General features: G+C 28.7%; 1 protein-coding gene across 1 annotated transcript; it reads right to left on the bottom strand.

The window, feature by feature from the left end:
- Nucleotides 1-2,508: 2,508 nt before the first annotated feature.
- LOC114425369 (abscisic acid 8'-hydroxylase 2) lies at nucleotides 2,509-10,366 on the bottom strand. Its single transcript, XM_028392283.1, has 8 exons — nucleotides 10,026-10,366; nucleotides 9,400-9,718; nucleotides 8,918-9,067; nucleotides 7,993-8,253; nucleotides 7,696-7,785; nucleotides 6,742-6,927; nucleotides 6,039-6,157; nucleotides 2,509-2,942 (listed from the first exon to the last, which is right to left on the bottom strand). The coding sequence occupies exons 1-8, from the start codon at nucleotides 10,232-10,234 to the stop codon at nucleotides 2,837-2,839; spliced, it is 1,440 nt and encodes a 479-aa protein (XP_028248084.1). The 5' UTR covers nucleotides 10,235-10,366; the 3' UTR covers nucleotides 2,509-2,836.
- Nucleotides 10,367-14,995: the final 4,629 nt, after the last annotated feature.

Below are 14,995 nucleotides of genomic sequence, written 5' to 3'. Positions count from 1 at the left end.
TCCTTGAAAAGCAATTTATTCAACAGTTAAAGCAAATGTAAAATAAGATAGCTTTGCACATAACAACTCTAGCTATATATTAAATGAAAACTTAGAACAGTCTTTTTACCCTAGAAGCCTCAAGTCACCACGTTCAATAGTTGAAGCATTAAACATTATAGTCGTTTATAAAAAAAATTTATACAGTATATTAAATTAATAATTGATTCATATAATTTATTTATTTTCTTGATTTCCATATTTTGCATCAGAGTTAAATATACTTTCTTAAATATTTTTAATTAGTTAAAGATTAAATAATTTTTAGTTTATGACAAAATAAATTTTAATTATATTTTCATTTTATAGTAGTTTCTTTAAAAAAAAAATGAACTAGTCCATTTTACATCACTCCCAGTCGATAACCTTCACGTTGTAGTGCGTGTTTGGAAACTTATTGAGAAACGTTTAAGATGTGAAAGCTATATTTATTAACTTATGAAAATTATATCTAAAATGTAAAAAATTATATCTGAAATGTGAAACCAAATATGTTAGTATTAGATTCAATTTTCAAAAGTAAAATATTAGTTTTTATATAAAGACTGTTTAATTTGAGAAAATAGGCTAGACAGAGCATAATTTAAAATAATTTTACACTATTTTTAATAACAAATTATGATATAGGTTAAGTTTATTGATTTTTACTGTTATATTAATACTGTAAGATTATTCTACATTGATATTATATCACCATCAATTTCTTTTAATTTATTTTTTTATCTTTTACATCAAATGCCTAATGAAGTTAAAATATACTATCTTAAATATTTTACATTATTTAAAAATTAAATAATTTTGTGTTTATGATAAAATTAATATTTTTTTCAATAAAAAAACCTTTTTGGTCACTTATATATATACACCACATATATAGGATAAAGAATAGTTTAACTTAATATATTCTCAACATAATGGGAGGGTATAAAATCTCAACGATTTCACTTTATGATTATTTGGGGATAATGGAATTATTCAAATTTATCATAGTTTTCTTGATTTTATATATATATATATATATATTTATTTATTTATTGGTAGACATCATAATTTTTTTTACAACAAACAATTATGTTCAAAACTCTCTTCCTCAGCTGTCCCGTTTAGATGATTTTCTGTTTGTAGTTTTGAAATTTTGTAAAATCAAAATCTATTTTAGTGTTTAGTTGTTAATTTTTAACTTTAATTTTAAAATATGTTGCAAAATAGAAAAAAAAAACAATGTCATATTTATATTAAACAAAAACAATGCAAAAAAGAAAGGATATATACAACAAACGAGGTAGGGTTAGGTAAAGCCAACTACTGAAATCCACAAACTTATTTGTAGTTGACAATTTTTTTAGCTGACAAAAAAAGTTGGCAAATCATGGTATGCATTCATAAGAGTTCACTTGGTGGGACTTGATGTCAGATTCTATTAGTGAAAGGAATGATCTTCGTAGTTATAGGTTATGTTCACTTGTTGTGATGCTTTTGCATGACCAACCTTTTTATTAAAAAAAATTAACCACGCTTCATTGTAATATTCCAGTCGATTAAATAAGTTGATATTCACTAATTAATAAATAATGATATCGATCCATTATATTGACACTACTTTTTCAAAATTGAGTTGTACTAAAATTTTGTAAAGTAATTATAATAATTGATTGAAAACTATCCATTAATATTTACTGATTTAATTTGCAATTGATGATTATAACTATTCAACTTTGTTTTAAAGTGAATCTCACTTTAAAACAGACAAATTCATGGACATTTATTGTACTTCTTTTATATATTACAACCTGGCATCTTGATAGGAGCAGACAGTGTGCTTGGGGGCTTAATATAAGAACAGTTTGATTTGATAGTAAGTTGTCTGAAGATCCGCAAAATAATAGAAAATGCAAAGGGTCGAGGTTGTTTGAAAATCACGGATCTTTCATAGCTTATCATGAATGTTAACATGAGACAGAGCATAGCATCTTATCTCAGAATGCAATTGGAAGATTATTTGGGTCCATACAATGTGTTTGTGGAGTGCTGATTTCTAGTTCAACAAAACTAAGTTTTTTCTTCTTCTTTCTTTTTTTTTTCCAATGGGATGACAAGGTGAGATTTTAACATGTTAGGCTTAATTTGTCTCCCATTTCCACATGCAACGAATCCTTTACAACATGGTAATTTGGCCACGCAGGCTATTTTTTGGTGTTCAAACACGGCCCACGTGTACTAATAACATCACCAATCAAATCATGCCACGTGTGTGTATGTGGATCTGGCCTAATCAAGTTTCTACCTAGTTTGTTGTCAGTTAAAGCCTTACACCATATATTTACCTTATCCATAGCCACATTGATTGATTGGATCCAATACTGAATAGATTCTCAAGTCCACATAGATCATGCAAGGACCAATGAAAATTTTTGGGCACTATAGAATCAAATGAAGTACTTAAGATAATGTCAAATATTCTGGCATATATAATCTACAAACTTATCTTTATTCTTCAATCAAAACATAAATTCAATTATACATTCAGCATTCACATATTCCAATTTTGAATATTTTATTTTCTTGTACATTTTTTTTCCTGCACAAACATGCAGAGTGTAATCAGAGGTAGCTAGCTAGATTCATCTCATATAGAGCCTATATAAATGTGAGAGGAATCTTTTTACCTCTACAACAAAATGAAAAAAGAAAAAAAATAATAATCTTCATTATCTTGAGAGGGGACAAATTGCTTTGGCCCCACTTTCTTAACATGTTCTGGGTTCATTCTCAATGGGTCTAATTAAAGTTTCCAACTTCACGTAAATATCTTGTTCCTCGGGGTTATCTTCACTGGTAACCCATGTTTGGGCACTGGAAAAGGACCATATTGAATTCCATCTTCATTTCCCACAACTTGCCACCTAAATCAACCATAAAAAAATGAGGATGAGCACTTACAAATTAAGACTAAATCTGTTTGAACTTTGACATTTTTGGCAAATAGTCCGTGTTCTTCCAAATCATCAGAATTGGTGTCATATACGTCTTTTTTTTTTTTTTTATCAATTCCTAAATTGTAACTGACTCTGACAAATTAGAAGCTTATATTTTGTATTTTATTTATAGAGTTCTTTTTTTATATACAAGTAAAACTTCATTAATAAACAAAGTACAAGAAGTACTCTAACCCAAATACAAGACTTTTATAAGGATATCCAAGAAATATATAGATAAAGACAAACTACTGGATCAATATTGTCCATCTTGGCCTTAAATCATGTTCATGACCTAATCTTTATTAAGTTTAAAACACTACCAAAATAATTTAAAATAGTTAATTAATTTGATCGTACAAGATTAAATAATAATATAAAAAATATTTATATACTACTACTAGATTTTTCTTTTAAAGTACTGTTAATAAATAGATTCTAATTAAATTCTTTTATTGTTGTGGATATGATTATACAATAACCATTACCTTTCATCAAATTGACAAAAACCCATCTTGTCAATGTGATGGTACTTATATATAATATGCAGGCATCACATATATTCTAACATTCTCTAACTAAATAGTAGTTACATTGTTTCGAATGTAAGAGCAAAATGGGTAAAGTGGGTCAGGGTCACATTCAAATTAATATCCGTGATGAGGACAAGGTGAAATATGATGATGTGGTGTGTAATTGTGCAGAGCTACGTGTGGTGTCAAGTAAAACTTGTTCTATTAATTGAAATTTGACTGCTAAACATTATGGAGTTTGTCTTGGTTCTCAGATCGAACTGGCGGCAATCCACATGTGTTGTTTTCATTTTATCAACCCTAGCAAGCTAATTGCGTGGACTGATTTTTTTTGTGATTCATTCATATATAAAACATATGTACATGTATTTAGATAATTAAAAGCCAAATTATATGATTTAAATGTTTTGCAAACCTATAATCTTTGTCTTAAACTAAGGCACTATTCCCTTTCCATAATATTTTCATTCACCAAATTAACTCATATATCAAACACCGACGTTTCTAAAATTTAAATTGTTAGGTTAAAGCTTCTTCAAAACTAAATTTCCTATGAGTAGATGATGTATCGCCTAACAATTTCCTATAACCAAATCTAATATTTGACGTAAAAATGAAAATTAGATAACTTAATACTGATTTTTTTCATTGCTTTGGGATCATTCTGAAAAAGAAAGCACGTCTACTTTGTTAAGCCTTTAAGGTGCCATTCTATGATTGAGTGTGTCCTACGAGTGTGAAGTTTTGAGTATGAGTAGTAATTCTGGACCAGGTTTGCTTGGGAAACTAAAGGACAATTAACCCTGATTGGCCCAGATAGTAATAAAGATCAATGTGAAGTCACATTCATTGATTAAGTGGTTATGAAAAGAGAAGGCTTTCTTATTGAATAATTTTTTTTATTCCTTTCACAATATGATTGTTACTATTAATTTGATGTTTACAAATTTTATAAATATAGTTTTTTCATAATAGAAAATAACATCAAAATGGCTTTTTTTCTCTTTCTATTTTATTCCTTTCACAATATGATTGTTACTATTAATTTTACCAATTTTTTAAAGAGAATTTAAACAACTATTTCTCCAAAAATAACCCCACCAAATATGCCCTGAATTAATATCACATATTATAAGTAAGGGACTATATTACGATAATATTATTTACAAGGACTATATTATATCTTTCAAGGAGAAAATATAAAATTCACACTTTTTTAAGTTGGCTATTTGTTTGACATACACGCGAGTTCTTTGCAATCAACTACCTATTTAAGATAACTACTTACAGCGATTTTCTTTGAGTTTAACGTTAATTATATTTACACCTTTTTTTAATTAAAATTGTATCTAGTGGGCATTTGATTCAACTTATTTTGCACAAATTATTATTTTTTTAGAAATTTGAGGGAAAAATTATCTCTAAAAAAATTAACTTTTGTCCTTGATTGCTCCCTTATTTTGTTATGTTTTATGGTACTGTATGTACGCATGATTTGTACATAAAAGTGGGAAATGTGCGTGATGATTTTAATTTAAAAAAACAGAGGGTGATCATGTGTAAAAATAATACTTCAAAGTATAATTTGTAACATACTTTTTTAATATAAAATAAGAGAAATATACTTTTTTAATAATAAAAAAAACTTATGTTATTGTAGTTATCCTGCATATTTATATTTAGCAAGAACTTTCTTTAATATTCTCAAGCTAGGATGATGACAAGTTAGGCAATTACATGTGCGACAGTCTTATGAATACGTTTGGCGACAATACCATGCATGTGTGCCACGTATATATACGTATGAGATACATGGTTATTGATGAAATCCCTACTCACTTGTTCACTAGCTATAATGTTTTGGAATGTACACTCTAAAAGAAACCCTTTTTTTTAATGCGTCAAAAAGGACCACTTCCATATATTAAGGAACATGCAGCTACCACTATATAATTAGGACCACCATGATCAATCAATCAATCTTCTGTATATAATGGTCAATTGAGAGATCTCTATCGTAGCTGACAAACTAATTTTGCAAAAAAGTTCATGCAAGACCCAATTCTTAGCTTGTAATGAACTCTATAAACGGAAAGTGTTATATAATTGGTCACAATAATCATGCCTACAAAGAAGGGTTAAGTTATACAAAGTTTTTATTTCAGTCATTATTTGCTCGTGGTTATATGTCTCAGCCCTAATTTCTACACAATTACCTTAATGATAATGTCACTATGTCATACAGATGAATAAGATGTATGTTATTAGTGAAAAAAAATTATGCATTGATATTATATTATTATTTAATTATATATATGTATATATATATTGATATGATTTTTAAGTTAATTATTATAAAATTTAATAAATATATCATGCATAGTCATTTATGACTGAATGCTGGTATAAAAATTATTTTATACAGTACATAACTATTAATATATCATGATATTATATATTAAGAAGTGAGAAAAGTTTGATATATATATACCTGTAAGAAAGGGTAAGATGATGAAGGAGGACAAGAAGCTCAAGCTTAGCCAGCTCACTGCCTGGACAAGAGTGGACTCCATTTCCAAAAGGCATGTATGTGTTTGGTCTCGGTGGCACCTGCAGCATCACATAAACTTAGTCAAACCTATATCCCTTTGGCTTTAACACCTCTTTCTTTCATATATATATATATATAAATGTGTCCTAGTACCATATATGCAGCAATATTTGTCTGCTGTTGAGCAAAAAGGATAGAGAAATAAATTAATTATCCTACTACCCTACAAATTTATATCACGTGCCTCTGATACTCGCAAGATTGTGAAAAACACTGAATCACCTTAGAAGGGGAAGATTCAAATAGGTAACGAATGGGACTTTACAGCAGGATAATCTCTAACCATTCATAACCTTATGTTTCTGACGTAAAAGATAAAATATAATCCCTGGTCCCGAAATCATTGCTTGAATTCTTATTATAATGTAGTATATATATATATGAAGTTAGATAAATGAGATATATATTTTGTTGTTGGATGTGTAAAAGGAGAGAGATATTCATCAATAAGATTAGAAAAAGAATGCAATAGTGGGTTTTGACATCACATATATGTTAAGGATATATATGCATGAGTGTTATTTTATTTTATACTCCGTTATCATCATTTAAAACTCATTGTTAAATTTCCAGCATATTTTACCTCGAATCTTGAAGGGTCAAACTTCTCTGGCTGAGGGAAGAAGTCAGCAGAATGATGAATGCTTCTGAAGAGGGGAAGGACCTTCCAACCTTTTGGAATAGTGTAACCTTCCAACTCAACATCTGTTACTGCTTCTCTGAATGTGAATGACAAAATGCTTGCACTTCTCAGTGTTTCTTGGATCACCTGATGAAATTCAGTTTAGTAGTATTATAATTATTTCACAACCTTTCTAATATTTAACAAAATTAATCATGCCTGATTGAGATATTAATTAAATTCTTATTTTTTAAAAATGAGAAAAAAAAAACTAGATTTAATTTGAATCAGGCCTTGGAGATGAGCTGAAGTTATCATAACGATACTTTCCACAAAAAATAAAAAGGAAAAGAAAAAAACAACTAGCTATTTTTGTTCCCACTTACTTCATACTTCTTTTGTTTCTTTTTATCTTATTTGAAAAGATAATACACAGATTAATAAATATAATTAGTGTTTTTATTTTAAAATATTTTTAACTTTCTAATATAATCTCCACTATTTTTTATTTTATTTATAATAAACATAAACATATAAATTATTCAAGAATTATATAAAAATAGGTATGTTTGAAAAGTGATATTTAATATTATGTTGAACTTCTAGGTATGAATACAAATATTCTGTCAAAAAAAAATCTTCTAAAAGTAGTCAAATAAAAAAATGGAAAGAGCGTCAAATATTTAATTTTTCCTATTTATGGTAATATCAAATTAATGATAAAAAAATAGTTACACCAAATTTGTCAATGTCAGTTAATGTCTTCCAAGTGATTTTTTAGTGGACAAAATTGATGACATTATTTGTCATTTAAAATTTAATCTGATGTTTACCAAAATCATCAACAACTCTTTTTTCAAAGAAAAGAAAAGAAAACTAAATGATTAAAAGCAAGCAAGAAAGTAATTAATATACCCGGCTAGTGAACGGCATCTGCCTGGTATCATCCCACGAAAGTCCACGATTTTCCATAGCTAGTTTGTTTTTTATTCCTTCTTGTTCTTTCTGCAAAAAATAAATTTTACAATGAAAAGAATCAAAATCAGCCATAATAATCACTTGACAAGCTTTGGGGGGCATATGTACTTTAAGTGAGAGAGAGAATAATAATTAATATTAGGAGTAAATAAGATATAGAAAGATGATTAATTTTGACATAATGTAAATTGATTGATAATAAAATTGAATAATGAAAGAGAGAAAAAGTGTGACCGTCACAGCTTCCAATAGATTGGCGTTGTCGTGCAAGTACTTGAGGACCCATGTTAGAGCACTTGCTGTGGTGTCATGTGCAGCAAAGATGACACCAATGAGATTATCAGCAACTTGAGAATCTGTGAGCTGCTGATAGTACTTGTTGTTCTTCTCACCTCGAGCTTGCAATAGAACTCCCAATAGCCCCCCACCATAATTTGAACTTTCCTTTCTTCTCTCTATTATCCTCCTTATGCTCTCATTCAAATGCCTCCTTGCCTACATTCATATAAAGGGTGTTGAATTTAAAGATCATATAATACTGTTACACAGAATACTGTCATATAATTTGAAAGTTTAACCCCAAGAAAGAAGAGATAAGTGCTGAGTTTAATTTTTCTTCCTAACAAATTAATATCCCTGATAAAAAAGTTACTAAATAAAATGTTAATTAGACTTTTAGTGAAAATCTACCTGAAAATGATTATACAGGTATAAACTGTAATAGTAGCTAGTAAATGAATTACTACGAAAGCACTTTGTTGAAAAAATAGATTAGTCTTTTTTTTAATACTAAGATTGATCTTTTAATTATGCACAAATGATTGAAAATAATTGTGCAAAGGCTATATGGTACGGAATTTTTTTATAGCAAAAACTGTATATGAACACCGTGGGTTTTGTCCCACTTCTATGCTTTTATTTTTATTCTTTTAAAAGTTTTAACTTATTGTTTAACTAAATAAAATACTGCCACGTTGTCTCATAATGATTCGTACGGAAATATCTCTCGTAATCAATTCGTATCAAAATTATTCGTACTATCTAACGATTTGCAATAATTATTCAAGTCCTCGGTTACATAATAATAATAAATGTACAAACTATGCAAAAACAGGGCAAGAAATACAAAACAGGATAATAAGAAATACATTTTACATACCTTCATTGCCTTCCAATAGGAAGTTCCAGGAACATTTAATGGATAAGAGTTGTATCCCTTCTCCAAGCAACGATAGAGCTCCCTGATTTCTTCCATTTCAAGCTCCTTTATTTCCCCAAAGGCTGAGATTGCAGCTACTTCAAATGCATACTAATTAAATGAAACCAAGAAAATTTATTGAGATTCTAAATCCACATAATGAAATAAATACTTTTTTTTATCACATTTTCGTTTTCTTCTTATTCCTCTTTCTACTATAATCCAACCAAAATGAAGTTAATATTTATCGTGATTCTTAATATTTCTTGGTACACAAAAGTCAAACTAGGATTAAAATTTATAAGCTAGCTCATGCATATTATTCAAATTTCCACCATGAAGCCGACTAAGTAGCGTGCTCTTAATATGATAAGATATGGTTAATTCTGAAAGTTTTGACCGACATATGTGTAGATGTAGTTAAGTTATGTCATGTGAGATACCTTTTTCATCTCTTGCAAGGTGTTGATAGTTTTGTAGGTCCAAGTTGGCACCATTTTGATGACAATTCGCTCGACCTCAGAGACTGAGTGCTTAATTGTGGAGGGTAAAAAAGAGGCTTGAACCAACCTCTTGAGCATGGAGTGATAGGCACCTTGTTGAAAGAACACAGCCTCTGGCCCTATCAACTTCTCTTTGCTTGGAGGGTATGTTGGCTTGAAGAGATGTGCTTGAGTCACAAGCACAATTCTAGCGGCCTCAGGGCTTGATATCATCACACAAGGACACCCCAATATGTTTGTCTTGAATATATCTCCATACCTACACGTACAATCCAGAATCATGACTCATCAAACACAAATTCAAATAAATATGTTTCAGTCAGATTGGTGTTACGCTGGATTCAACGGAGAATCAAACACATCCTTAATTGATTTTGCCAAATGCACTTTTATAAACTTCTTTTAATGATTTATTATAACAAGCTTCGATCCCAATCAAATTAGTTACATGAATATTAAATTAAATTGTTTACTCACGTACTTTTTTTTTTTTTTTTTAATGTGTTTGTATAGTATATGAGAGGAGAGGTACATATTGGCATGCATGAGTAATATATATATGATACCGTTTTTGTCGGTTAGAGAAGAAGGAATTTGGGTTTTGAGTGTAGAGCTTGAGGGTCTCTCCTAGATAAGGCCAACCCATGGAACCAGGAGGCAATTTTTTGTGCTTGTGGTGGTGCCAGCAGTGGAGGAAAGGGAAAAGAAGAAGAAAGAAAGAACTGAAAAGCAGGGATGTGATGATGAGAAGGAAAGAAATAATAATAGCTTGCATGGTGGAGGAAGTGAATAAAAAGAGAGAAGAAGGGGAATAGAAAAATATAGAGATGGGAGGGATAGTGATATATGTATAAGTATAGATGAAAAAATAAAAATGTGGGGGTGTCGGTGTGTGAGGAAAAGGTTTTATAAGTGTGGCAGGTTGGGGTCGGGACAGGCGTCACCACCACCTCCAACTTCAATTGCCACAAATAACCACCTCTCTATTCTATAAATAACAAAACAAAAAATCTAGAATTCTCTTCTTCAATCAATTAAGATCCACCTCTGCTTTATTTACAAGCTAATAACAATATCAATCAACTATATTATAACAAATTTTACATCTTATTACAAAATGTTATATAGTTGGTAAATTATCTTATTTGTTGGTTTTAGATGTATTCTTTTTCAATAACAATTTTATTTGAAGTACAATGGAACATTAAATAAGGATATATATATTTTTTAAATTGTATTATATGCTTTTAATTTTGTTTTAAACATTTAAACATTTTATTGTTTAACCGTTACTGAATTGGTGAACACACTGATTAAAAGTTCAAGGTTTAAAGGGAGTGAATCAGTTTTAGTAAAATATTATTTTTTTTAAATATATATATATATATATATATATATATATATAATATTAAACATAAAATAACATAATAGGCATAAATTTATAATGCGAAAATTTTAACTTCACTTTAAAGTGTCATTATAAGCTATAACATACAACAAAAATAAATATATATCATAATAATATTTAAGTTCAACAGTAATAAATAAATTTATTAACAACAACAATAAATAAAATCAATCAGCAATCCTTTTTTAAAATTGTGATTTTTTGTGGAACCGTCATAATCGCCGATTTTTAACAGTTTTTCCAGTTCTTGATCAGTTTCTCCGGTTCAACAGCACACAGGTTTTGAAGCTTAAACCAATCGAACAGGCCCCCGGTTTATGGTTGAACTGTCCGGTCCGGACCGGGTCTGACAATCATGTGTTGAACAGAAGCTTTTTATTTGATTTAATGTCTTCATAACTTTAAATCAATTATTTTAAATATGACATTTGAATGATACATTTCTTTTTTAAACGTTGAGTCTTCAATTAGCTTTAATGGTCTTGAAACCTTTTTAAAGCCATGTGAATATATATATATATATATATATATATATATATATATATATATATATATATATATATATATATAGAGGAAGACAAACCCCAAAAAAAAATGAATGAGAACGTGATACTGTTGAAAAATAAACGTGATACTTTTTTAAACGTTGAGTTCACATTTTTTTTTCGTTTTGAGGATTTTCGAGCAATTTTGAGCTATGTGAGGGTTAGCTTGTAGGGCTTTCTTCTGTGAAGAGAGGATTCTGGCTCATGTTGCATTTGCAACAATATTATATTATGTTTGTATTTGATATCTGCACTAACAGTATACGTCAAAGACTAAAATGAAATAATATAATCAATAATTATTATTTTAAAGAATTTAAAATACATTAAGTTGCCGGTATTAATAAGAGTATATATATGTTGGTAATAAAAAAAACAAAAAAGAAAATATTAATTTAATTAGGTTTGTATCGTAATCAAATAGGGGCCATGATTGAAGGGGTGGTCCTACATTTTCCGCAGGATCTCATTTGTCCCTGTGCTTAATTTATCAACTCCATCCGTTGCTTCAATTTAATTTGCTATCTTCATAAAATAGGATAATGCTACTTATTCAAGGTCTGAATCAGCTGGAAGACTAAAGAAAGGAAATTTATCTATTTTTTAGTTTGCATATATATTAAATGACATAAATATCCTTAACTAATACAGAATAACAGTATGATAAATAAGGACAATTTAATATATTTTTTTTTATCAAGGGACAATTTAATCTTTATATATGTAAAAGTATTAACTTTAATTTTTCCATTTTTATGGATCGATGAAATACTCTTTCATGTTCTCTCCAATTTTCCATCTTTATGGATCGATGAAATACTCTTTCATGTTCTGTCCAATTTTCCATCCTATGCTCTGTTCTCCGTCGAGCAATTAATAACGAAAAATATCAAAAGTGTATAATTAATGTCACAGATATGACTCGTATGAGGCGGTTTGGTAATTGCGAGGCCGAAACAACATGCTTTCAGTAGCAACTCTGGATCCTGCAGCTCAATAGACGTTGCATGCGAGGCAACAGTTACTTCTCAAAGCAACGTTGCTTTTCCTTATCAAATTAAAGAAAAAAGCTATAAAATATTATTTCAACCACCGGATAATAAGGATATATTTCAAGGTAAAATTATATTTTTTTCCTCTATTTTGTCTCTAATTTCGAATTTTGTCCTCCCATAAAATTATTCACTAATTTGATCCTCGTATTGAAATTATGACGGTCATGTGTCACACAATGTTGTTTTCATAGAATGTCATTCAATTTTTTTACACTACCAAAATTTCTAAAATTTATCTTATTTTATTCTCAAAAAATTCTCAATTTCTACTTTGATTTGTTTTCATTCAATGAATTCAAACCAAAATTCCTCCAAAATCCGTGGTTTAATTTCATACCAAATTTTCAAGTTCCCACAAATTCAAATTTGTAAATTTTTTCAAATTTATCAAACCCACAATAATCCAAATTCAAATATGGCAAATTTTGAATATCTTACACTCTCATTTCTTCTATATCAATTTTCTATGTATTAATCACCACCAATTAACCCTTCCATGAATCAAAGCTCTTCAATAATTACTAGTAGTGAGCAATGTAATTAAAGATAATATGGCAGACCATCGACTTTGCATCAAAATCTCAAATTCTATCATTTTCCACCCAAGTTGGATAGAAAAATATTGATTTCAATGAAGGAGTAGGAGAAGAAGAAGAATAAGCATCCCAAATATTGAGGAAGATGATTGTCTCACCAACTCATGGCTATATGTTTTGAAGAATGCAATTGTTGGGATAAACTAAAAAAAGTCAACTTTTTGGTAAAAAATTGTAATAGTTGTCGTGAGCAACATTGGAAGTTGAAAGAAACGTCACATCTAAAACATTGATGGCAAAAGATCAATCGAATCTGTAAAAAAAATTTCTTATATGTTACAAACAAGCCTATTAAAGAAAGAAGAGTGGTGGCTCCGAGATTAACATCATGTGAGATACACATGCGATTTATTTTCAAGATAAAATGACAAGTTTCAAATAAGAAACTGTATGGCTTATGGTGAGGAAGGAATCGAAATGATTGACACAATATGAAGGATCTAGTAAGAGAACAAATGTTTATGCTTCTGGAGCTTATTCATCTTCTTCTAATCTGAATACACCATCAAGTTATGAGTCATTGGAAGCAACAAAAGAGAGTTACTGCAAAGGAAATTTATTCATAAGTAATTAGCTATTTGCAAGGAAATAGTATAAATGAGTGATGTATACATGAGGGTCCCATTGGAAGCAACTCATGTGAGTTGCTGCAATGTGGATGCTCTAAGTTTTCAAGGAACCTTAGGTCAAGAATTTTAAATTCTTACGTTTGATATGCATTTTTAAAAATCATTTTTAAGAATCTAACATTCTTAGGTATAATTTTAAATTGAGTTTCTCACAAAATATTCCCATAATAGGTGATAAAAATCTAACTTTTTTGAGTTAAAAAAAGTTTTATTGTGGTAAATATAACTAAAGTTTTTCATATTACTCTTATTAAATCATTTAATTTAATAAATATTTAAACATTTTGGTAAAAATACATCACGTTAATATTTGATTTACAATAGCTTATATAAATATTTCTTGAAATTATGATTATCAGAATTTATGATTTCAAAAAATCATGATTCTTGAGTATAAAAAGACTTGTAGCAAATACTATATTATGATTGCTTTTCTTCTCACCCGCAAACTCCATCCTCTTCAACAAGCATTGTCCTTCTTGTTAATTAGTCTAGATCTCTAACAATGGAATTCATGTTTAGGATGTCTAAGACTGACACAACTCAATTTCAAAATTCACCGATAATTTATAATAGATACTACATGAGATGTCTTATTATGCAAATTCATCCTATTCAATGTGTGAATAAGATAAAATATAATATTTTATTGACGTGATATTGAATGATGATGTGATAATAGGTGTATTGTCTAATACATATGTTAACATTATTAAATTACACTTTTGATCCCTTAAGATAATAATACCAAAGGGACTAAAACATAATTAAGTCATCCCTTAGGATAATAATATCAAAGGAACTAAAACATAATTAAGTCATGTTAACATATGTGTAAGGTAACATTAGTTTAAATATCACTTTCATGTTAGAGAAATATTTTGAATACTAATGAATTACTAGAGGAACAAAAAATGTATAATTATAACAACTAGAGGATCCAATTTTATTTTTTTTAAAAAAACAACAACAAAAGAGATGGCACCAAAGGACAAGAGAATCCAATTTATTGCAATTGGAACTTGAGAGATAAAAAATGCACAATTGCAATACTTAAGCCTAAAAAATACATTAATTATTTAAGATATCTCACAACGTTTTTTAACATTAGTCATATATATATATATATATATATATATATATATATATTTCTTTTGCTTTACAATTTTTTATAATTTTTATTTTTTCATTGATTTATTTTAGTTATTTTGATATAATTTTACAATTTAGAAATTAAAATAATGTATAAAACTAAAGAAGAAATATTAAGATAATTTTTATATAATTTTATCATTTAAAACGG

This window comes from Glycine soja, chromosome 9, assembly GCF_004193775.1.
Source record: "Glycine soja cultivar W05 chromosome 9, ASM419377v2, whole genome shotgun sequence".
NCBI classification, from domain to species: domain Eukaryota; kingdom Viridiplantae; phylum Streptophyta; class Magnoliopsida; order Fabales; family Fabaceae; genus Glycine; species Glycine soja.
Note: the sequence above shows the minus strand (reverse complement) of the source record. Positions and strands in the feature narration are given on the sequence as shown.